The sequence below is a fragment of the Pogona vitticeps genome, chromosome 2 (assembly GCF_051106095.1).
Source record: "Pogona vitticeps strain Pit_001003342236 chromosome 2, PviZW2.1, whole genome shotgun sequence".
Classification (NCBI taxonomy): domain Eukaryota; kingdom Metazoa; phylum Chordata; class Lepidosauria; order Squamata; family Agamidae; genus Pogona; species Pogona vitticeps.
Genome location: NC_135784.1, coordinates 205,595,504 through 205,617,955, shown reverse-complemented (window position 1 = coordinate 205,617,955; position 22,452 = coordinate 205,595,504). Strand labels below are relative to the sequence as shown.

Genomic DNA, 22,452 nt, shown 5'->3' with positions numbered 1-22,452 from the left:
GCGGATTCATCGTTTAACGAGGTAATCGTTAAGCGGGACACCACTGTACTATATTGGAGTCATAACTTTACTATCCCAAGCTGCTAAAATACTTTCAACTAGCTGAGGAGAATTACATTAAAATCAGATTTCTGGGATTTTACTCTAATAGATGCCAGGGTCAACATGATGCTCCCCAAACATGAACATAATTAACTAGTGTATGATAGTTGGGTAACACATGTCCGGTGCAACACTTGTTGTCTGAATAAATATTTCGAGATCAAGCTGTAGCTAAAGGAAAATAAAAGATGCCTTCAGTCACATATACCAAATTTCAGAGCCTAAACTAGCACAAGCACACTGCAATGAAAACGTACACAACCAAACTGAAGAATAATGCTAGTATTCTAAAGAAGAATATTCCAAATTCCCTCTCTGTTTTTCTTAATATTCCAAGTAAGTCATTAACTAGCCAATATTTCATGTCCACGTATCATTGCTCATCATGATACAACACTGAGACCCACACATCTTTTTTTAATAGCAGGGTTTTTAAATGCACAGAGCATCCAAATGGAAAGCTGACTATTTTCCAACAGTAAATTATCAGTAAACAGCAATTATAAATACATGTTCACATCAATCTGTGCCACAGAATTACAGTGCAATTTCTGTTAAGTTGTTGACAACAGAACCTTACAAAAAGTACAGTTCAAGAAAGCATCAAGACATTTGTTTGGCCCAGTCATATAAAGGTATCAGTGACGTTACCAATACACACAAAATTTATACATGTAGGAAACATGTTGTTTGTCTTTGTCTCATATTTATTTCCGTTCTCTACCAACCAAAGTTCACTATAGTGCTGTGCAGACAACCTTGAGAAACTCTCATATTTTCTCGTTATCCAAGTTATGAGTTCCCAGAACAGCCCAATTAAAAAAAATAAAACTGAAGCCTCAGGTTTTAAGGGGGGGGAGATCAGTCTTAATTTCCCACCCTTTGCGATTCTGTTGTAATATACGAAATGCTTTAAAAAAACATAAATATCATTTATGTCTTGTTTATGCACACAATGTAAACCAAGCCTATACAACTTGGGTCTACCAAGTTCAGCACAAACTGTTATGGTCAGCCAGGTAAGTAGAGAAAGGAATAATTTCTCTGCATGGTGCAGCTGCTGACTACTTGCTTTATTTTTCCCTGCCAAGAAACTAGCATTTTCTAGTCCATTTTTACAGATGCAGTCAGGAAGCAAGAAAAAGTGTGGTAGATTCCTGGCTAGACAGACCAGAGAGGTTCTGTTCCTTAGCCATGACTTGGTCAAATCTGGCATACAGTTGACTGGCTAAGTTGAGATACCAAGTTGTTGGGGGGGATGAAGGCAAACCTGTCTAAGATGCTAGTTTTGCTTAATTAAAAAAAACTCCTGTATAACGCATAGGCCTAGCATAAGTTCCTGGCTAAAAAACAGGAGGGGGAGTCAAAAACACAAGGCATGTGAATTCAGTTTCATCATGTTTCATTTCTAATTTTAAGAACAAATGTGAAGCTTGTTTACAATTCAATATCCAAATAGTTCAGAGTTATAGACAAAATTCAAAACTAGTGTGAAAGGTCTGTGGTGGGGAAAAAACACCCTATAAGAAAGTCTTGTCACTTCAGCCATAGGTGAAAACTTACAAATGTATGCCATCAAGACAATTCAGTAGCAGTGGATCAATTATTAAGGCATTTTGGAGGCATAAGCTGTTTTTAAAATTTCATAGCAGAATTTAATTATTGTTCCTTTCAGTCATTGAATATATTAAATTTTCACCAAAAATGTTCATATTGCTCAATTATATTTTAAAAATTGTGTATTAAAATATCAGGAAAGCAAATGTCTGCTATTAAGAATCTTAAATATCAGGGTATAATTCAGTCAAAACTAAGTGTGATGTAGTCACAAAATACGTACATATAAATCTCTCCTGTTGAATTAAAAAGTGCCCAAGTCTTGTAGGATCATGTCCTGATAGGTTATAATCAACAAAAATAGTCAAATCTGGCTGTCACCTTTTGCAGCTGCCAGAATATATTTTATTAAAGGTTTTCGGTGGGTGGCAGGGTGCTGTTAAGTGTTTTGTTTCCTTGGTTAGAAAACATCTACAATAAAATTTCTTATATAAGTCAAATCACAATATAATCTCTTACTTTATTACTACATTAGAAAAAAACTAACATGATTCATCATATCCAAATACGAATTCTAATTTACAACAGCAACAAAAACTCACATCAGAGGCTACATATAGCCACACGGCAGTAGTAGCAAACATGAACAGTACAACTGTGGGCAGTGTAGCTGGCAAGAGTGTCACTGAACTGTGGTTTGTACACAACATCTTAGCCATGTCGTCCTGAACTCAGAGGCTATTGTAGCTGGCCTCTTGCGAGATCAGTTTCTTGTCACGCAAGTGTCATTTCGCATCATTGGGAAAGTGAAACATTAAATATTGATAGGCACATACAAACACGCTGGTTTCAGCCACTCTCATGTGCTCAGTGGCTTCATTCTGTTTTCTTTGAATGCCTCATTTTAGCACTGCCGCTTGTCTCTCCACCCATCGTCCGGTCCGCCGAGGAAGCACCATTATGAGGTATTCTGGCCTCACCCTTTCCTCTGGAGTCAGTTGGCTGCCAACCAAAGAGGAGGTACGCCAGTGTCTTTTCAATTGGAGCAAATGGAGAAGTTGGGCGTTGTGTAAGCATCATGGTTACCTGCAAGAAAAACACAGCAAAGGCATCAGCACCACAATTGGCTGAAAGAACCAACCTAGCATTTTCTGACAAAAAGAAAAAAATTCTTTATACAGAACTGCTGGTCAGTTCATAAGACCTCCATCTCTAAAATTCATATTTATGTAGGCTTTTGTTGGCAACACACAACTCCATGTTTGCCACATGGCAGAGTAATGGTGCAGTTGCTGCCAGATGGTTTGTGCGTAGTCATTTTCCACCACCAAGGAATCACACAGAAAATACTGCAACCAAAATTTTTTAACCACTTTACACTCCCACCATATATGAAAATACGTACCAATTTCCTCATCACATTTCCAACATGCTTTGGAGTATGCTGGATTTATTATATTTAATTTTACAGGAGTAAAATTTTGGGAATTGATTTTTAAGGAAATGTGTGATATACTTGGTAAAGATATTGATTTTAATGCTAAAATTGCTTTATTGTCAATTTTTAATTACACAGATTTGGATTATTACTCAAAATAATTAATCACCAATTTTATGACAAGTGCTAGAATATTAATAGCTAGATTTTGGAAAGACAAAAATGATATTAAAATAGAAGACTGGTATTGTGAAGTATGGGACATTGCATTAAATGATAAATTGACTATGGAACTTAAAATAAAAAGAGGGGAAATAAGTTCTAACAATTTTTATGATATTTGGGGTAAATTTGTAGAATTTGTGTTAGTAAAAGGAAGGGGAAAAGCCTCTAAAGAATACTCAATACAATTTTGGAGAGGTAATCTGTAATAAAATATTATTAAATGGAGTCCCGTGGGTATGGGGTACATGTTAGAATTTAGTTTATAATAAGCACTATTATTTGTATTTTTCTGTATTTTTGTTGTTATATATGTGTCTTTGGTGTGTTTTTTTGTATTATGAAATAAAAAATAATTTTAAAAAAAGAAAATACTGCAACCAAAAACAGAATCAAGGCTTCTGTGTTCCTAATCTTCAACTGGCCTTGCCACCAGGATTATAGGTAGAATGATGAATACCACATAACACCTAGCCATGACACAATGTCTTTAAGGGTGGGTGGTCATATATGCACTAGTCATATAGAGTCCACGGGGGTTGTCCTGGGAAGAATATTTACCAAAACATGTCTGCCTCCATCTCTCCAAGACTACAGACAGTCACATGGCAGGATTAGCATCACATAAAATCTGCTGACTTCTTCAGATGGCAAGAACAAGGAGCACCCTGCTCTAGTTAGGTGCGATTCTCTTATAAAACATTCCTCTTTTTTTCCCCAAAAAAGCCCCAAAGTGGGGAGGAGATGAAACAAGATCGACTCATTTCTAGTTTCAATTTTCAGGGGATGAAGTCTATTGTGGGTTCCAGAGAGTGGAAGCTGCCCCACTGAAGTTGCTCACCCCTTGCTGCAGACGACAGATGTGGAATATACACAAATGTCATTTAAAATATACAGATTGAGAACAAAAATAGAAGAGATAGCAGGTCCACAGTTAGAAAATAAAACATTATAACTTCATAGATGCATTTTTACAGCTCCTTTGTTATGTACCTATGCCATCAATGTCTGTTTTTTTACCTTTCAACAATCAGTTTGCAAACTAAAACAAGCTAATTTACAACTTGTAAAGCTGTGAAACAACACTGGACCATCAATTTCAAAATGTTACGATACCATTCTGTTTCAGATTGCTTGTGATCTAAGGAAAAGGTTCATCTGAAATCAAGACCATGCTACTGATTTGATATCATTTTAAACAGACATTCCTAGTATATGATCATCCTTAAATGCAGCCATCAGCAGATAAAAGCACACAAGGTTTACTCAGCAGACTACCAAGTTATTCACAGTACCAAATGCATTATGCCCATGTGACTTGTCAAAACCCAAGAACTTTCAAAGTCTTACCTTTGTAACCACCAAGAAGATAGTGTAGAAGAACATAAGGTTGTGCTTTTCTATTGGAAGGAAAGAGATATGCTGCATCGTGAACAGTACTGCTCCAATCAAGCTGACTTTCACAGGGCTGGCATAGAAACACAGAGACAAAACTAAATTAATAAATACAAAAGACAGGACGTGCTCCTCTCAAGCAAAGAATTCCTATGTCTCTCCACCCAGATATTAAGAATTTATATATGAAAAATCACCACTGCCAGAGAGAAATTTCGATTTACAAATAGGGCACAGACTTTAAATTAGCAGACCAGCTAAAGCTCTAGTCCAGAAGTAGATCTATTGGCAGATTTCTGTCTGGATCTATTGGCAGATTTCTGGATAACTGCCAGATTTCTGCAGAACGTCTGGCTGCCAACTATTCATTCATCCATTCATTTTGTATGCCACTCCCTTTAGTGTCATAGCACTACTCTGGGCGGGTTACAACTCGTAAAATAAAAAACAAAAACAGAAATAGAGATGTTAAAACCGACAGCAATAACCTCTTTAAAAAACCCAGATAGCACCAACGAATCCCAGAGCAGATGGAGGAAAAAAGAAGAGGGGAAAGGAAAAAATGTGTGGGGGGGGTGTCAGCTGTGGAGTCAGTGTGGAAAGCCTCCCTGAAAAGCAATGCCTTTAATTGCTTCCTAGAAGTCCACAGGGAGGGGGACTTTATAAAAACAAATCCCATCAACCATCATCCTAAACAATACTGCTGACATGAAGAAAGCCTGGCATAATCCACGAGTTCATCGTTTTGTGGAAGGACTGTCGGTGGCCCTCAGTTTTGCTATGTGAAATAACTTCCTGGGCAAAGAATTCTCTAATTCCAAGTTGTATGGCTTAGACTCTGGGATTCTAGCAAAAAATCAATCTGAAATCTGCCCACCAAAATTCCATTCAACTGCTTGACATGGACTAGTTTTAACTGGTTGGCTATCCAGAGGTATTTCTCATAGCGCAGTCACACTCAGTAAAACTGATGTCTACCCAGAAGTAAGCTCAAGTCAACTCAACGGGACCTACTCCCAAGTAAGTACTGAAGCCAATGACTGCAATACTTTCTTGGGACTAGGTGTGTGATGGCAATCAAGAATGAAAGAAATATATTGAAGATTGTCATACAAGCCCACCTGGGTACCTAAAGAACTCAAAAGAAGCTTTTCCTAATGACAGCTGCTGAATTATTTATGACCTAGACTTTTTGGGACTTAGTAGGTGTCAGACCCAGAACGTTCACCCAAGCCCAGAAACAGAAATGTTTTTAAATTTAACAGACCCCTTGACACAATTCTTCAGCAATTACAGAACAAATAATTAAACACTAAAAATCATCCATCAGCTGCCTGCTCTACAACATGTCAGGGATGATCTGGCAGTTAGTATGAAAAATAGACTTGGATTCTGTCCAACAAAAGCTAGGATTTTCCTTTTTCTTACTACTGTGCAGGTCCTCCCATCTCACCTGAGTTTGGCTTCAAGGAATGTGGTTTATTTTGTTTAGGAACAGGGCTTATCTATTTCAATGAATAGGTAACTATTTAATCACGTCAGAGATCTTTGGCTCTCCATGTGTTACAGTACCCCTAATCAAGAGACTGCCACTGGCTATGTTGGCCAGGATTTTTGGGGTTGATGCACAAAACATCTGGACTGCTATTACTCCCTCCAGAACTCTCCGTTCATTGATGTGCCACCACAAAATAAGCTCCATATAAATATTTCCCATTTCATCTTCTTTAGCTTACTGGCTTTTAACATTAAAGCTCCATTTCAACTCAGCCAGCATACATTTTTCAGAGAAAATAAAATTTATAAGGTAATTACATCGATAGAAATTATTTGTCAACATAGCAGAAAGATTTAAGTCATAATAGCCCACACACACAAAAAGACACCCTCCCCCAGATGGTTGATACAACAAATGCTGGGCAGGATTCAGGGGCACAGAACTAACAAAGCCTATTGCGGACAGCCGCTCTGCTTCCATTTCTCTCCTGTCATTCTTTATTACCTGGGATAGTGCCGTGAAAGCAGGGTGCCGAAGTGGTTTGGCTTCCCCGCTGCTTTCCTCACACTAGAAGTCACAACCTTGTTTTCAAAATAATCATTTCCACAAAAAAGCATCTCAGGAAGCTGCAGAGGAAGGGCAAAGGGATTTTAAAATGCCCACCGTGAGTCTGTTTCCCCTTTTACAGCAGTTGGATGTGGCTTGCCAGCTGCCTTCAGTCTTTACTTCCTACGCCAGCAGTTAAATTAGGAGTGATTTAGCATTCCCAATTTAAGTTTCCGCAAGCCAAAACCGAAAGCAGTAATTCAAGCAATATTCTCCCTGTGATGGTGGCACTTTTTTTTTTACAGCATCCTGAAGTAGATGACTTCACGGCAAGTTCTCACCCCCTCAAATATCTAGCCCTCTCCCTGCTAATGAATGTTAGCTGAGCATTGCAGTAGGTGTGTTTCACAAACTAGTGAAGTGTCCTTTCCTAGAATAGGCAGGCTTTGTCTCAACGCTCAGATGTCGTCCTTTTCGGGATGATAATTCGCAGAACCCTCCCCCCCTCCTCGCCAGCACAGCTAGCAGGTGGAGGGTTGTGAGAGTTGTACTCCAAAAAGTAACTTTTCCAAGCTCTCGTAACTGTGAACATATAAGTGGAGTTGGGGCTGGAATACTGCAATCACTTGCCCGAATTCAGTCAGCTAGTTGCTATCAGGAACGAGAAAGGGGCAGGTTAAGTTTAATACTCTAATTCTGGCATCAAGTTTTACTTTACTTTCCACTTCTAGGAGTGACCAACAGCTGTTCCTTTTGTAACAGGAAGCCCTATACAGTAGATCTGGTTCCGAGACTGAGCATGCCTACTGTGCGCCTCACGTTCCTAACAGTCCAAGTGCCTTTGGCTGGACTGGCCAGAAGACTGTGCTGCTCTTTACCATTCTTGTCATGCACAACCCCAATGCTGACACAGTTCCCTATGGCTAGCATTATTGACTTACGTGAAAACAAGGAAAAGCATATGCTACTGTTTATGTCTCACTTGATAGGCCAAACATGAAGCGAGAGCCAAGATTCCTGGAATCCTGAAGATGTTACTCCATTTTCATCACCATCAGTCCCATCCATTGTGGCTGATGTCAGGGGATGATGGGAATTGTAACTTAATATCTAATATGGAAGGTTGTGGGCAAAAGGCCCTTCAGATAAGTTAAAGAGTAGATCAGTGCAAATGTAACAACAGCCGCTTAATACACCACGGTTTCTTAAGCAGAGAATGAAAGTCAAGGCTACATCTTTGTTCCCATCCTGCACTCAAATTGCTGCTTTGGTTATTCTTTCATGGTTTCTTTAAAGCATACTCTTCCTATTGCAACTGACACCATGGGGTTATCTTGGCTTCTTAACAGGGCATCCAATCACAGAGGGAAATGTTTATAAGCTACCAATGAAAAGATACATTACAAACTTGAATCAAAGCAGCAGCTATGACTCAAAATCCACCAGAAAGTCAAATAAATAATAAACAGCTGGAAATCTGATTCACTCAAGGCATCTGTGAGCACACTGAATGCCTATTTCTAGATCAAGCTCACCCATCACCATAATCAACTTGTCTATCTTGAACCCCAAAATTTCTTTTTCTCGGCTCATTTCCCAAGCATTGCTACTTTGGAAGGAATCTGAGATAAGCTCAAACTCTACAATGGCCTGCAAGATTTAGTTCTATGGGGTGGAGCAATAGCTCCCTCATCAACTTCAGCTCTCCCTGAAGCCAGAGGATGCCTAAAGCTTTCATGATCTCTAAGTGAATAAGATGCTCCTCCCTTTCCTTGGATGATTCTCTCCCCCAGTTTTCGGGAGGGAAAGGGGTCACATGGTGGCAAATGTCTATAAGAATTCAGCATGAGTTACTCACAGAGTTACCAATTTTTTGCAAGATACCATTCTAAGGGTGTTACAGATAAGAATGGGAGGTAACGGAGGGGAAAAAGAGCAGGCCATAGGTTTCTGACAAGATGGGGTCAAGGCAGGGCAGCAAGTCTTGGTGGTGGTGGATAATGATAACAGGCCCAAGATGACAATCCTGAAGTAAAGGAAATGGGCCCCTGGGCTGCTGATCGCAAGTGGCACCAAAGCTTTTTTTCCAGGAGAGCGTGCGTTGGTTAAGAAACAAGAGGAAATCTCCCCACTGTCTCATCTCATAATGGTAATGCCAATAAAAACTAATAGAATACAGCACCATGCAGAGAAGTGACATAAAAGCTCTTCCTCCCTTTCCGAGAGGACAAAGCAGAGCAGTCCATTCACACAGAACACGAGTCAATTTATTTGGCACAGCTCTTGCGAAGGGATGCAGAGCCATAGGGCCACGCAACGTCATCTCCCAGAGACCTCTACAATGAGCAAGGGCTTCCCAGCTGAAGCTTAGTGGTGGCGGGGCAGGCACCTGGCGCAGAAAGTGTCCCCTTCAAGACAGGAAATCTGAAACACGCCGTTTTATAGCGTCGCTTTTAAAGAGTCATGTTACTGAAGAGCTAGTCACACACATCCTGCAGTACAAAGGACAGGAACATTCCCAGAACTGTGACAATTGTGATGTGTTATTCACCAACTTACTAGGACATCTTCAGCAGTTCATTAGTTTCAGGCTTCCACACGCCTCTCACCAACTGTTCAAAGTTGGATATTAGGCCGCCACCAGCTCCTATAATTCAATAAAAAATGATTGCATGTGTAAATTGGTTCAAAGGGTCTGAGGCACTCAATCCTGCCTCTAGTTAGGACAACTGAAAAATTGTCACATTACTTTCAAGAGGAACAAGATAGGGCCCTCAAGTTAGAGACATAAATGTGATGACCTACTTTACAGTTAGTGAAATTGGATCCTCAATTTGAGGCTCTTTAGAAAGCATCTTCTTCTGAGAGGGCAAGCCCTAATATTTCTGGTGAAATATTTCAAACGGAATCATGTTACATTCTGTCAAAATGGAACAAAGGGAAGAAATGCAGAGAGTAGCCAATATCACTTGGCACTCTGGAGTTCAGAATTCATAACTATTCCATTTAGTGAAAAATGAGTAAGTTTGAGAAGAAACACTTATTTTTATTCATACAGCCCTTCCCCTGCCCCCCAAGGGACTCGGGATAACTTAAAACAACAAAAATAATACATTTTTTAAAGAAATTAATTAGAACAACTTTAAAAGCAACTAAATCATTTTGATGTTGTTAAAGATCTCACCCATGGAAATTAAATGTCCATCTTCTCACTATCCACTTTAGCTACTAAAAGCTTGTTTCACTACAAAAGTCTTTGCCTTCCAGTGAAGAAACAACAGATTTTGGATAATCCTAGTACTTCACCTCTTGGCAGGGAATTGCACAACCTAGAGAGCAGGCATTAAGGAGGCCCTTCTCTTGGGAAGACCACAATGAGGGCCTTCCCCAAAGATCTTGCAGCTCAGGTATGCTCACAGGAAAGAATGTGGTCCTTCAGATAGCCTGGACCATATAAGGCTGTATATACCATAACCAATACTTTGAATTGTGCCTAGAAGTACCCAGTGATTGTGTTGCATAAAGAAAACCACTGGCTCCCTGAAACCAGCCCCAGCCAACTGTGTAGCACCAGAATTTGGATGTGCCAGCGTTTCTGAACACATTTCCAAGACAGCACTGCAGACAGCATGTTGCAATAGTGCACAAAATATGTAAACAAGACATGCATCACCACCACCAGATTAGACATCTCCAGGAACAGGTAGTGTTGTGTCCTACGTAGCCTCTACCCTCATTAATCTTGGGCCCAAAATTACTGTGAATAGTGGGTTAACCAATTAGATGACACAGTTCAGAGCTGTTTCCTTCTGCAAAGGTCTCAGCTCTGCCACTTTTGCTTCACCGCTCCCCACGTGGTTAGTCTCCATGACCATGTTCATGTACCAGAGCACACACAATATCTATGCAGATAGCTCAGTATCCTCTGAAATCCTAAGTCATGTACAAAATTATCCTTTCCATGCACAGTTCCTCTTCTGCTGCCACTTGCAGAAGAGGAAAATTGCAATCCCCTTGCAAAAGTGGAAAACCCTGGTTTTTTGTTTTTTTTTTTAACAAGGGCAAAAGAAGGCATGGCTTACTGCAGGCCAGAGATCACCAGGGAAAATGCTGAGTTCTTTGTGTTTGTGACAGAATTCTGCCTTACAGGTAAACCAGATGAAGTCCTTAGCTGAAATGTGCCTTCTAGAAAATCTGATTTCCTCTCATGCCTGGTGAAAGTCCAGCAAAAAGAGACAGTGGGGTATGTAGTAATAGGACTAGCCAACAGGGCACTATCCAGTGAGGCCAGAGTGCATCTCCCCACATATACATCTTTCTCTTTAGGGGTCCTCCAGTCAAACTTTTTTCACATTCGTATCATCTGTTCTTGTCAAGAGAGCTTTTTCCAGTGCACGTAAGTTGGCAGGACAAGGAAAACTGTACATGTACTGCCTCATGAAGATGCACAACTGATCAAAAGTCTGGTCTGTATCTTAGCTATGTAGATTGTGATCTGGCTAGATAAATATGTTGGAAATAAACTTAAGCTGTGTGAGAAGGTTTTACAGAATTGTGGTATTCTTTTTTTTTCTTGGCCAAACTTTATTCCATATGGGTAGTGCGTAAGAAGGAAGGATAAGCATCTTGTTCACAAGGCTAATTTATGTTAAGCATTTCCATCTGAGTATTAGAACACCCAATCAGAACTCCCAGAAACCTTCAACCATCACTTCCACTGGTCTTGTTCACTGGAGGATTATGAGAACTATAATGTGAAATGTAATTTTTTTTCAAGAATTGGGATATATTTACACTCAAATGGAGAGCCCCATAATTGTGGGAAGTCATTATGCCCTTTAATTATAAATAACTAGCATTTGTTCCTTTTTAAATATTTAGTTAGATTTCTATAAAATCATGTTTTTAAAGAAGATGATTAAGGATTTTGCAGTATGAAAATTATCTTCTCCGACCAAAGCAACAGACCAGCTCTGGAATGGCTCTGTGGAATGGAAGTGAGACACTGTTACTGTGCTCATCTTTTGCTCTCACCTCCCCAACCCTCTGGTTAATAAGGATAACTAACCCTATGTAATATGAGGCTGCTGTGTAACATTGGCAGGCATTTGAGAGTTAGGTGCTATCAGTATTCTGAACTGCACTTCTCCTTGTCATGGTGGCAGATGAGGATATGCAGGTACTGGACCAAATAATGGGAGTGATGAGGACCAGTCAACTGAAGCTGAATCCCAGACAAGACAGAGACACTGTGGTTTGGTAGTTCCCACGTCCTGCCATTAAGCAGGCAATCTGTTCTGAATTGGGCTGTACTACTCCTGAAGGAGCAGGTACATAGTGTAGAGATACTCCTGGATCTATCTCTGTCAAGGGAGGCACAAGTGGATATGGTGGCTCAGAGTGCCTGGAGCAAGCTTTGTTGGTTATGGCTAGTCCTAGACAAGAACAATGTGACCACAGTAATTTATGCCCTGGTAACTATCCATTTGTACTACCATAATATACTCTTTGTGGCACTACCTCTGAAGACGCCTTGGACATCAATCTTGTGCAATATGCAGCAGGTAGACTGCTGGCAGAAACACTTTCCAGAACCCATCTAGTACTGAGCTGGGGGGTAATGAGCTTCTGACCTGAGTTCAAGGTGGTGATGACAACTTTCAAGGCCTTGGACGGGTGGGGGCCTTGACAGCTTAAGAAACACTTGTCTCCTTACATACCAGTCATCAAGATCTACAGGGGTAGGGACTCCTCTATGTACCAACGAGAGGAGCGCTGTATGTGGAGAAATGGGTGAGGGCCTTCTCACCTACAACATCGCATTTGGACTTTTTCAATAATGCCTTTATTTCAACACCCAGCTGAAACCTGGCTGTTCATCTGAGAAACAGAGAAATCATAGCCTGGTCTTCACAGGAGCACCTTCACCGCTCCTTCGCAGTTTTGCTTCTTAATTACAGTCGTGCCCTACTTAACGATTACCCCATATAACGACAAATCCACTTTACAACGATGTTTTTGCGATCACAAAACAATGTTTTAATGTTTTTTTTTTTCGCTTTGCAACAATCGTTTCCCTGCTTCGGGGACCGATTCTTCGCATTACGACGATCAAAACAGCTGATCGTCGGGTTTTCAAAATGGCCGCCGGCTGCTCAAAATGGCTCCCCGCTGTGTTTTTGGATGGATTCCTCGCTTTACAGGCACTGAAAATGGCTGCCCCTATGGAGGATCTTCGCTGGACGGTGAGTTATTCAGTCCATTGGAACGCATTGAACAGTTTTCAATGCATTTCAATGGGCTTTTATTTCATTTTATGACGTTTTCACTCTACAGCGATTTTGGTGGAATAAATTACCGTCGTCAAGCGAGGCACCACTGTATTTCAACTATTAAGTTAATTTAAACTGTTTGTAAACTATTTTGTTTAAATTCTATTAGATTCTTCTGATGTGATTTTATCAACTGTGCCCCACTCTCAGAAACATCAATGAATTAGACATATACTTACAAATAAGAGAGAGAAACAGACCAATGAAAAGGTTCTTGCCATGATTACAACTGGCACAGACAGATGGGACTTATAAAATTGAGACAGGATTTATGATGAAGTAGGTAGGTTTTCCAGGGATCAGGACACACAGCATGGTTTCACCCAAGTGCAGATTCAGCCTCCAGAACTGAAAGCTAAGCCAAGATTCCTTTTTCAAAAGCCACAGGAACAGCTCCACAGGACTAAAGCTGAAACTTTGATTACACTTCCTGAGAAATCAGTGGGACTTAACTCTGACAAAAACGTTGGTTAGACTGGGCTTCATGACTCTGAGGAGCAGCCCAGAAGCAAGAGGGGCATTATCAATTTAGATATAAATCGGTATTTCTTCTGAGACAGTTAAAGACTAAAGTATGTACTGTTCTCCAAAGTTTCCCTATTTAAGACAGTAAAAGTCCCCCCCCCAAAAAAAATTAAAAAGTTTAACACCTTACCTCTGGCCCAGCCAATGGCTATCATGACTATCCAAGCATTCTTATAATGGCTGTGTGCATGGGCAATTCCACCTGTTATTTTCCATGTTCTAGTCACTTCCTTCATTCCTGCAAACATCAGTCGTATAGGCAAAAAAGAAGAACAGCAGTAGGCTAGATCACGTGGAGAGTAAAATATCAGATACCTTTGGGATTTAAAAAAACAGGAAAAAAGATTCAAATTTAGCTCTTTCAAGATGTTTGTTACCAAAGCCTGCAGTAAAAAATGAAACGAACATAGAACTTTCTGTAAAAACAAATTATAAAAAAAAATAACAATGGAGCTGTCAGTTACTTACATGATACTGTATATATACATTTTGGCTAGCAACTTGTATGATGTTTCTAAACATGTGCAACTACCACTGTAGGTATTGCCAAAGCAATCTGATGACATGCTGGTCACATACAAATGGCAGCTTGTACGATAATCAGAGAGGCCTTCTGCTGTGAGAAGTTCCATGTACATAAACAACAAGCACGATACAACCCTTTTGACTATGTGTGCAAGTGTATACATGTATGTGTACACACAAACTAGAGGGAGGAGTAAAAGAGTGTTGATTTGGTTTTAATTGTTTGCTTATCAGTATATTTACATGTCTGTTGTTACTGCAGGGCATTGGGGGTTTTAATTTTTAATCTTTTAAACTGCCAGTAGTATTTCTATACTACTCGGGCAGTATATAAACGAGTGCATGCATGGATTAATAGTATCTTCGGATATAAGGTAGATTTTAAAAATATTGTTTGCATTATTTCTTGATGGTCGTGTTTTTATTAATTATTGTGATTCTATATTCATATGGAGAAAACCTCCTATGTTCGAGGTTAGTCCTTAGCAAATTGTCTAAAAATATTTAAAATACACGATCAAGAAATGAACAGTCATGCAAGGTAGATTTCTGAAAATATTACAAGGGGTATGTGTGATTTCTCTCCTGCAGAGGGGCCCAAAATAGCACATTCACTGGTGTTATGATTTGATGAGTAATTATTTCCTTAAGTCGACATTCACCAGGCTCTTCTCCATCTCTGATTACTCCTCCCTCCCTTTCATTTTTTGAAAGTTACGTTCATCCACCATAAAACACAAAAACATGCACAAGAAAGCTGGTTAACCAGTTCTTTGCCCCCTGGCTTGAGATAATCTCAATCAGACAGGGAAAAAAAGGGGGTGGGAATGCTGCAACCTGAAACCCTTAATGTGCAGATGAGTCAGAGTTATTGTGTCCTGAGGTGGCCACTCACTGACTTCAACTTCTCAGGAATCCATCAGTCAGCATCAACAATTAAGGGCTGTGGAAGTTATAGTCCCGCAACACCTGGGAACTAAGATGGGAAAGCAGTGATTTAGAAAACAAGAGCTGGTGGTTTGGGACACCATTCCTGCCATCTCCTCCAGGTTGCCTTTAAAGTTAGATATCAACATTAAATTACGAAGCTACTCATCAGAGATTTGGGAGTCCCTCTTTCAAGTTCCCCAGTCCTCAGCAAGAGATCCTTTAATCTGGTGGTTCCCAACCTTGGGTAACCCAGGTGTTCTTGGACTGTAACTCCCAGAAATCCTGGACAGCACAGTTAGTGGTGAAGGCTTCAAGGAGTTTTAGTCCAAAAACATCTGGGAACCCAAGGTTGGGAACCACTGCTATAGACATATCACAAAACCCCACTATTTATTCATAAGACTTTCACAACGCACAGTAAACCTATCTGCATCTGCTTTGTAGCAGATTTGCTATTATGTCCTCCGATCTAAGGAAAAGTGTACAGTGTTTGAGTCTACACCATTAGACAATTATAAAAGAATACTTTCTTTGAAAAAAATAATGATTTCCAATAGATGCCAGTAGATGTCACTAGCTGACAAGAATGATAGAATCCAAAGCTTTGACAGCTTGCTCAATGGCCCAAAAACTTCTTTTCATATTGTATGGAATCCTCTGGCATGGCTTTAAATTAAAAAAAAAATGAGATCTCTTAATTAATGTCTTTAACTAAGCACTTTTTAAATGAAAGAAAAGAACATTCCATGAAAAATAAACAAGATTCCGATACTGTAAAACATTCCTAAATGAGTCAGCTTTTACACTAGGAGTTGACGGGAGTCCCAGTTGAACAACAATGGTCTTTGCTCCTGTCTTAGTTTTATTTATAAATTGTATAATTTATTAGTTACACTTATATCATGACTTTCCTCCAACTAGTATGAGGTGGTATATGTGTCCTTCCTCCCACAACTTTCTTCACAAGAACTCCTGAATTATGGTCCAACATTCTAATCATTGAACCGTCATATCAAGAAGCTGGCTGGCAGGTAGAAATAGGCACTGAGCACTCATCACATGGATGCCAGCTGATCTGTGATTCGTTTGCTTGTGATCTTCCTAGCCTTTCTTCTATTTTAAGGAAACTCTCTTGTCCTCTTATCCACATTTCAACAGGCCTTATTTCTTGTGTACTGTTTTGGAGGAAGAAAGGGAATGGTTTTCTGGTTAGAAAGTCAATGGATATACAAAATATTGAACAGCAGAGAAGCAAGGCCTTCAAAGTATTTTCTTATGACTAATTTTGTTCTTTAAAATACTGTACTAAAGGTCATGAAGCCTATGTTATTACCAAGAGCCAGGCAATCCATCACATATACACACAGAGTAAAGGGACTGGTCCTCGTTAACATTATAATGTAGGGATGTCTCACTGAAGAAGAAGCCAAAAATCATCCACACTCTTGTATTTCCAGTCACCATGTATGAGTGTGAAAACGAGACAGTGAAGAAAGCTGACGGGAAAAAAATTGACACACTTGAACAATCTTCGCCAAGTCAAAAATTCTCTATTTGAACAGCTGCCCAGGTCAAAACTGATCTGAAAAATAAAAAGTCTTAAGAAAGAAGAGCAGAGGGCTTGAAATGGTCCTATGTTTCCACTTAAACAGCAGACTGTGCTGGCACACAGGTCATCTGGTCACAGTCAGCCCCCACTAAAGTGAGACAGATTATATATCTATTAAAATGGCTGTAATTTTTTCAAATTATCCATCTACCCGTATAATAATAATTATGTCCAATAAATTCTGATTTACCGTGAACCCTTTCCAAGGTTTTCCAGGAACTCAGAAGTGGTTCACGATTCTCTTCCTCTAGGGGTCTGTGCACCATTCTCTTCTTCCTGGGACTGTGCAGCTTGCCCAAGGCTACTCAGGCTGGCTTATCTCCCAGCAGGCACAGTGGGGGGAACTGAACTCCCAGCCTCTGCCTCTGCTACCATCACATAGCTACCAGTCAGCTATTCATGTAAACTACAATACAAACATTTTATGCACATCTGTACTGTCTTTTCACGGGAAAACGCTTCTTATTTACTGACATTATGTAAGCGGCCATCCTACCACCTAGTAAAGAGCAAGCGAGTCAACCTGTTTTGTGAATCAATCCCCAAAAAGGAGCAGAGATCAATCTTAGCTAGGTTTGAACTGAATTAAGATACAACTCTAGCCAACAATATAATCAGATGGTGACAGCAGCCATGAAATTAAAAGATGGCTGCTTCTTGGGAGGAAAGCAATGACAAACTTAGGCAGCATCTTAAAAAGCAGAGACATCACCTTGCCGACAAAGGTCCACATAGTTAAAGCTATGGTTTTTCCAGTAGTGATGTATGGAAGTGAGAGCTGGACCATAAAGAAGGCTGACCGCCAAATAATTGATGCTTTTGAATTGTGTTGCTGGAGGAGACTCTTGAGAGTCCCCTGGACTGCAAGGAGAACAAACCTATCAATTCTAAAGGAAATCAACCCTGAGTGCTCACTGGAAGGACAGATCCTGAAGTTGAGGCTCCAATACTTTGGCCATCTCATGAGAAGAAAAGACTCCCTGGAAAAGACCCTGATGTTGGGAAAGTGTGAAGGCAAGAGGAGAAGGGGAAGACAGAGGACAAGATGGTTGGACACGGTCATCAAAGCTACCAACATGAATTTGACCCAACCCCGGGAGGCAGTGGAAGACAGGAGGGCCTGGCGTGCTCTGGTCCATGGGGTCATGGAAGAGTCGGACACAACTTAACGACTAAACAACAACAACATTCCTTCTGTATTTGCACTTTGGATCAACGTTGGAGATGGTAAAGACCAAATTAGATGCTAAAGTTCTAAAAGCTTGGTATGTGTCTTAAATGTGTCATTAATCTATAACAGGAGTTTATTGGTCTTGTTATGTGCATATTCATTAATATTTCATACTATTAACTGTATAGTTAAGAAAAAAGAGCTGTAACTGTCCCCAGCTAAATTAATATATATTTTTATTTTATGCTTAGCTCCTAAAGAAGGCCACAGCTGAAATGTGTTGAGCCTGAGCTTTTTAAATAATAAAGTCTGTGTTGTCAATATTTTTATACATCTGAAGAAAAGCAATACCAGACCAAAGCTCTACAAACCTGTTATTTGCATGTTTTCCAAAGGATGTTCCTTCATCTTTTTATTATTTTTTTTAAGAGAAAGTTCGGAATTAGTAAACATTGTCATTGGAAACCAAGGTCAAAATCATACATTATGTAAAAGAAAGACAGGAAAGAATGAAGAGAGGGGGAATCAACTCATCTGAAATGTGGTGTTGGAGGAGAGCCATACAGATATGAAAGATAACTAGAAAGGTAGAGAAGCGGGTGCTCAATCAAATCAAGTCTGAATGTTCTCTAGAGCAAAAATGAGTAAGCTGAGAATATTTATTTATTTATTTATTTAACTTATATGCCGCCCACACTACCCAAAGGTCTCTGGGCGGCTTACAGCATTTAAAATACAATAAAAAGGCAAAATAAAAGGGCAAATAATTAAAATGCAGTTAAAATATATATTCTAAAAATTGCCATCAGACCTACAGCTGATATTATTTCAGTTAAAAGCCATTTGGAACAGGAAGGTTTTGACCTGGCGCCGAAATGTCATCGGTATCAATATCGTAATGAAAATACAGGACTGCCCAGAAAACACAATATTTCTGGAAAAGGGGGGGCAGTATGAAGAGTAGACCGAATATGAGATAGATTGTCTCAATAAAGGAAGCCACACCTGTTAGTTTGCGAGACCTGAACACACTGGAAAAGAAATACTGCTAGAAGGCATAGTAGAAAGAGAAAACAACCTAACATGAGATAATGTTGGTTTCCAAGGTGTAAGCAGAGCTGTTAATGTTATGACATTTTGGATGTAATTAACTCATATAGTCATCACACATCAGAAGTATTTTGATGGCATATAGCATCTTCAGAGTTTTTTCCTAATTAGCAAACAACAGTATTGTAACAAGACAGATGCATTGGTTGAAATTATGAAAGGATATAGTCACCAAAGCTTTGCTCGCATTGAATAAGAACATTTGCAGCCACAAAGCAAAAAACAGTAATTTCACAGCTTAAGTGAGTGAGCTTTTGAATATTTGTTCTTTATTCTTTTTAAATATCCTTTCAAATATTTTTTACACCCAGACACAGAATCCCATTGTGAGCATAAATCACTCTTCATCCAGAAAAGAGTTAAAAATTAAATTGGGTCCTGAATGACAGGATGAAAAGTTCAGATTGCCCCAGACCTGGAGCTGATCTCCATTTTGAAAACTGTGTCAGGAGCCTGGTGTCAGAAATCCTGAGAAAATGTTTACTGAAAGCACCCAGGGCTGGAACAAACAAAACTGCTGTGTGCTTCTGTAATGCAGAAATACTCTGAATATGCCTTACAAAATTGTATGTTAATTCCCTGGAGGTACATGGCAAAAATGTCTCCCTTTCTAGAGGACTGTCACTCCATTACTTTCTTTAAAGCAAACCTTGTGTGTGTGATTTTATTTTTTACTCCTTCCACAATAGCTGTGAACCTTTGTCGACGTGTAATTCTCCCTTGCCCCTGCCACAGCCTGCTTGGCAAGCCTGTAGCACACATGTTCAGTTTATAACAAAGTCACTGTTTTTCCCATTTGAAAAGCCTCCTTTGAGGATAAATATTTCAGCCTGTGCTGGATTCCAAATAAAAAATAGTAAGTGAGGCCAATCATTCTCTTTCTTTCTTTCTTTCTTTCTTTCTTTCTTTTTTAAATATTTTTTTAACTACTAGGAATAGAGTAGGGAGTACAAAAGGTAAAAGGAAGTGGGGGGAAAGGGGAAAAAATTGAGGATGGGAGAACACAGAATATACAATTGTCACATACAGCACTGATGGTACCTGTCTGTCATGGGTTTGGAGGGAAAGTTCCATCCTATGGGGAGTGGAAGGCGGGACATCAGGGGGGAGGAGCTGAACTGTGTATATATGTGGAGCTTGTGTGGAGAGTTAGGAGTTGGAGTCTGTGTATCAGACTGGGTACAACTGTGTGTCAGTTAGTACATACCTGATAGGTTCAGGTTTCTTTCTAGGTAGCCAGAACTGATAGGTTCAGGGTCTGTGCGTTACCTTAAAGGGTTCAGTGGGAACCAAGCTGTTGTATGTGTGTGATTGGGGTTATGCCACGTTACATTATCCTATTTACCTGATTCTTTTATGTACCCTGTTTGTTATTTCAATAAACCTTGTTCTTTTGTTTAGTAAAATCCATTCCTGGTCTGTGTGACTCCTTATAGGGAATGGTTGGTGGCAGCATAAATACATGGTGGCATACTCCAGTAGGTCTGGGGTTGTCACATTGATTGGTGTCCAGCGTGTGGGATACGACTGGTCCAGTTGTCCAGTGGTCCAGCAAAGCCTTGGCAAGTGTGCCCAGAGCAAGGGGGGTCTAGTCAGGGAAAATCTGAGGGCGCGTAGGTAATCTTCTAGGCTTACCTCACGGGGAGGTAGGCTAGTGGAAGAATGTGCACACTCGGATTGGGGGGACTAGATTAGGGAGCTCTGAGGCAACCTGTTTTGGCGGGAAAGGGCTGAGGCAAAGCTGCGTGAAGTAACAGTGATCTAGCCTGTCTGCTGAGAGGCCTAGCAGAGGGGGTGGATTCTGCCTGGCAACAGTTGCAAGTTGGTGCTGAAGGAACAGCAGCAGTCTATAGAAGGCTGTTTCTGAGGCAAAAGGAAAAAAGTCGTCGTTTTATTTTGAGGCTTGACTTTTGAAGGCAGCCTGTTCTGGGGGGGGATTATGCCCTTGACTAGAAGCCAGATGGCAGAAATGGGGGAAGTGAGAGAACCACAGGGAGACCAAGGTTCTGAGGAGGAATTTGGCTCAGTGCAGGATGAGAGCACGGGAGAACTGACCTCAGAACTCAGAAGAATGCTCCTAGCCCAACAGCATGAGCTTAGGGTGAGGGAAATGGAGGAAAGGGAAAGAGAGAAGCAGAGAAAATTTGAAATAGAGAGAGAGAAAATGGAAAAAGAAGAAAGATTAGAGAGAGAAAGAATGGAGGAGAGGGAAAGGGAGAAACAAAGACGATTTGAAATGGAACAGGAAGAGAGAGACAATTTGAGTTAGAAAAAATGGCGTTTGAGCTGAAGAAGCTGGAGATGATGAGTGGAAATAGGAATAACAATAATAATGAGGTGAACCCAGGGAATGGGGAAGGCAGCCTGTCTAAAACTGACCTGAAGAAATTCCCTGTGTACCACAAGGGAGATTGCCCTGAGGTGTTCTTTTCCCTCGTGGAAAGAGCGTTTGTGGACTTCTCAGTAAGGGAAACTGAGAAGATGACCATTATGCGATCGTTAATCAGTGGCAGCCTGGCAGAAGTCTATGCAGAGATGCCAGTGGAACTGCTGAAAGACTTCGCTGAGTTTAAAAAACTGGTGTTTGCCCGACATGGGATAAATGCTGAACAGCTGAGGCAAAGATTCAGGTCACTCACAAAAAAACCAGAGCAGACTTTTACCCAAGTGGGGGCTCAACTGGTGAGGTTGCTAGAGAAATGGCTGTCTCAGGAGGGGACAGAGACCTTCCAGCAGCTCAAAGACCTGATAGCGTGGGAACAGTTTTATTCAGTCCTGCATGGGGAACTAAAGTTCCATGTGAGGGAGAGGAAACCTAAATCGGTGGCAGAAGCGGCAGAGATCGCAGATTTTATTTCCCAAATAAGAAAGCCCTTAGGTGCTGAGGGGAAATCTGTGGGTAAGCCCAAAGAAACCTACAGCAGGTACTCTCAGGGACCAGGGAAAAACCAGCAAGGGGGAGGGGCCCATGTTGAAGGGAAGCCCTCAGACATGAAACCACCAAGACCTCAGATTTTGGAGGGAAAACCAAAACCAGATGAGAGAGACCCCAAGTACAGCAGAAAATGTTATTTCTGTCAAAGAAATGGCCATCTAATCTCAGAGTGTGAGAAATTAAAGCAGCTAAAGGGAAATTTGCCTCACGATTTGAGTGGAACCAAGCCAAAAGCTGTGTTCTGTGTCCAGACAGAGCAAAGCTCCTTGCCACTGAGGGAGCCTGTTGCCATGGCTACTCAATCTGGACCAGTTACATCTGCTGCTCAGGCTGGGGAAAATGGTCCTCTTGTGGAGGTCAAGCGCTGCTTACTAGTTAGGACAGATTCACAATTGTTTGAGACCGCAGGGGTGGACGTAGGAATACTTGACCATCAGTATAGGGGGCTAAGGGATACTTGTTCCCAGGTGACCCTGTGCCATCCAGACATTATTCCTAGGAAGTATATAATCCCAAATGAGAGCCTGAAGGTGGCAGGGATTGAGGGGCAGGTGATC

At 40.5% G+C, this 22,452-nt stretch overlaps 1 protein-coding gene across 1 annotated transcript in view; it reads right to left on the bottom strand.

Annotated features, from left to right (window-relative positions):
* Positions 1 to 499: 499 nt before the first annotated feature.
* The window catches only part of TMEM38B (transmembrane protein 38B), a 47,676-nt gene continuing 25,723 nt past the window's right edge, over positions 500 to 22,452 (bottom strand). The window contains exons 3-6 of the mRNA XM_020801461.3: positions 13,746 to 13,930; positions 9,318 to 9,405; positions 4,670 to 4,787; positions 500 to 2,745 (exon numbers count right to left, since the gene is read on the bottom strand). Coding sequence (XP_020657120.2) covers positions 2,536 to 2,745; positions 4,670 to 4,787; positions 9,318 to 9,405; positions 13,746 to 13,930 — 601 coding nt within the window. The 3' untranslated portion in view covers positions 500 to 2,535. The remainder of the gene's footprint in view (positions 2,746 to 4,669; positions 4,788 to 9,317; positions 9,406 to 13,745; positions 13,931 to 22,452) is intronic.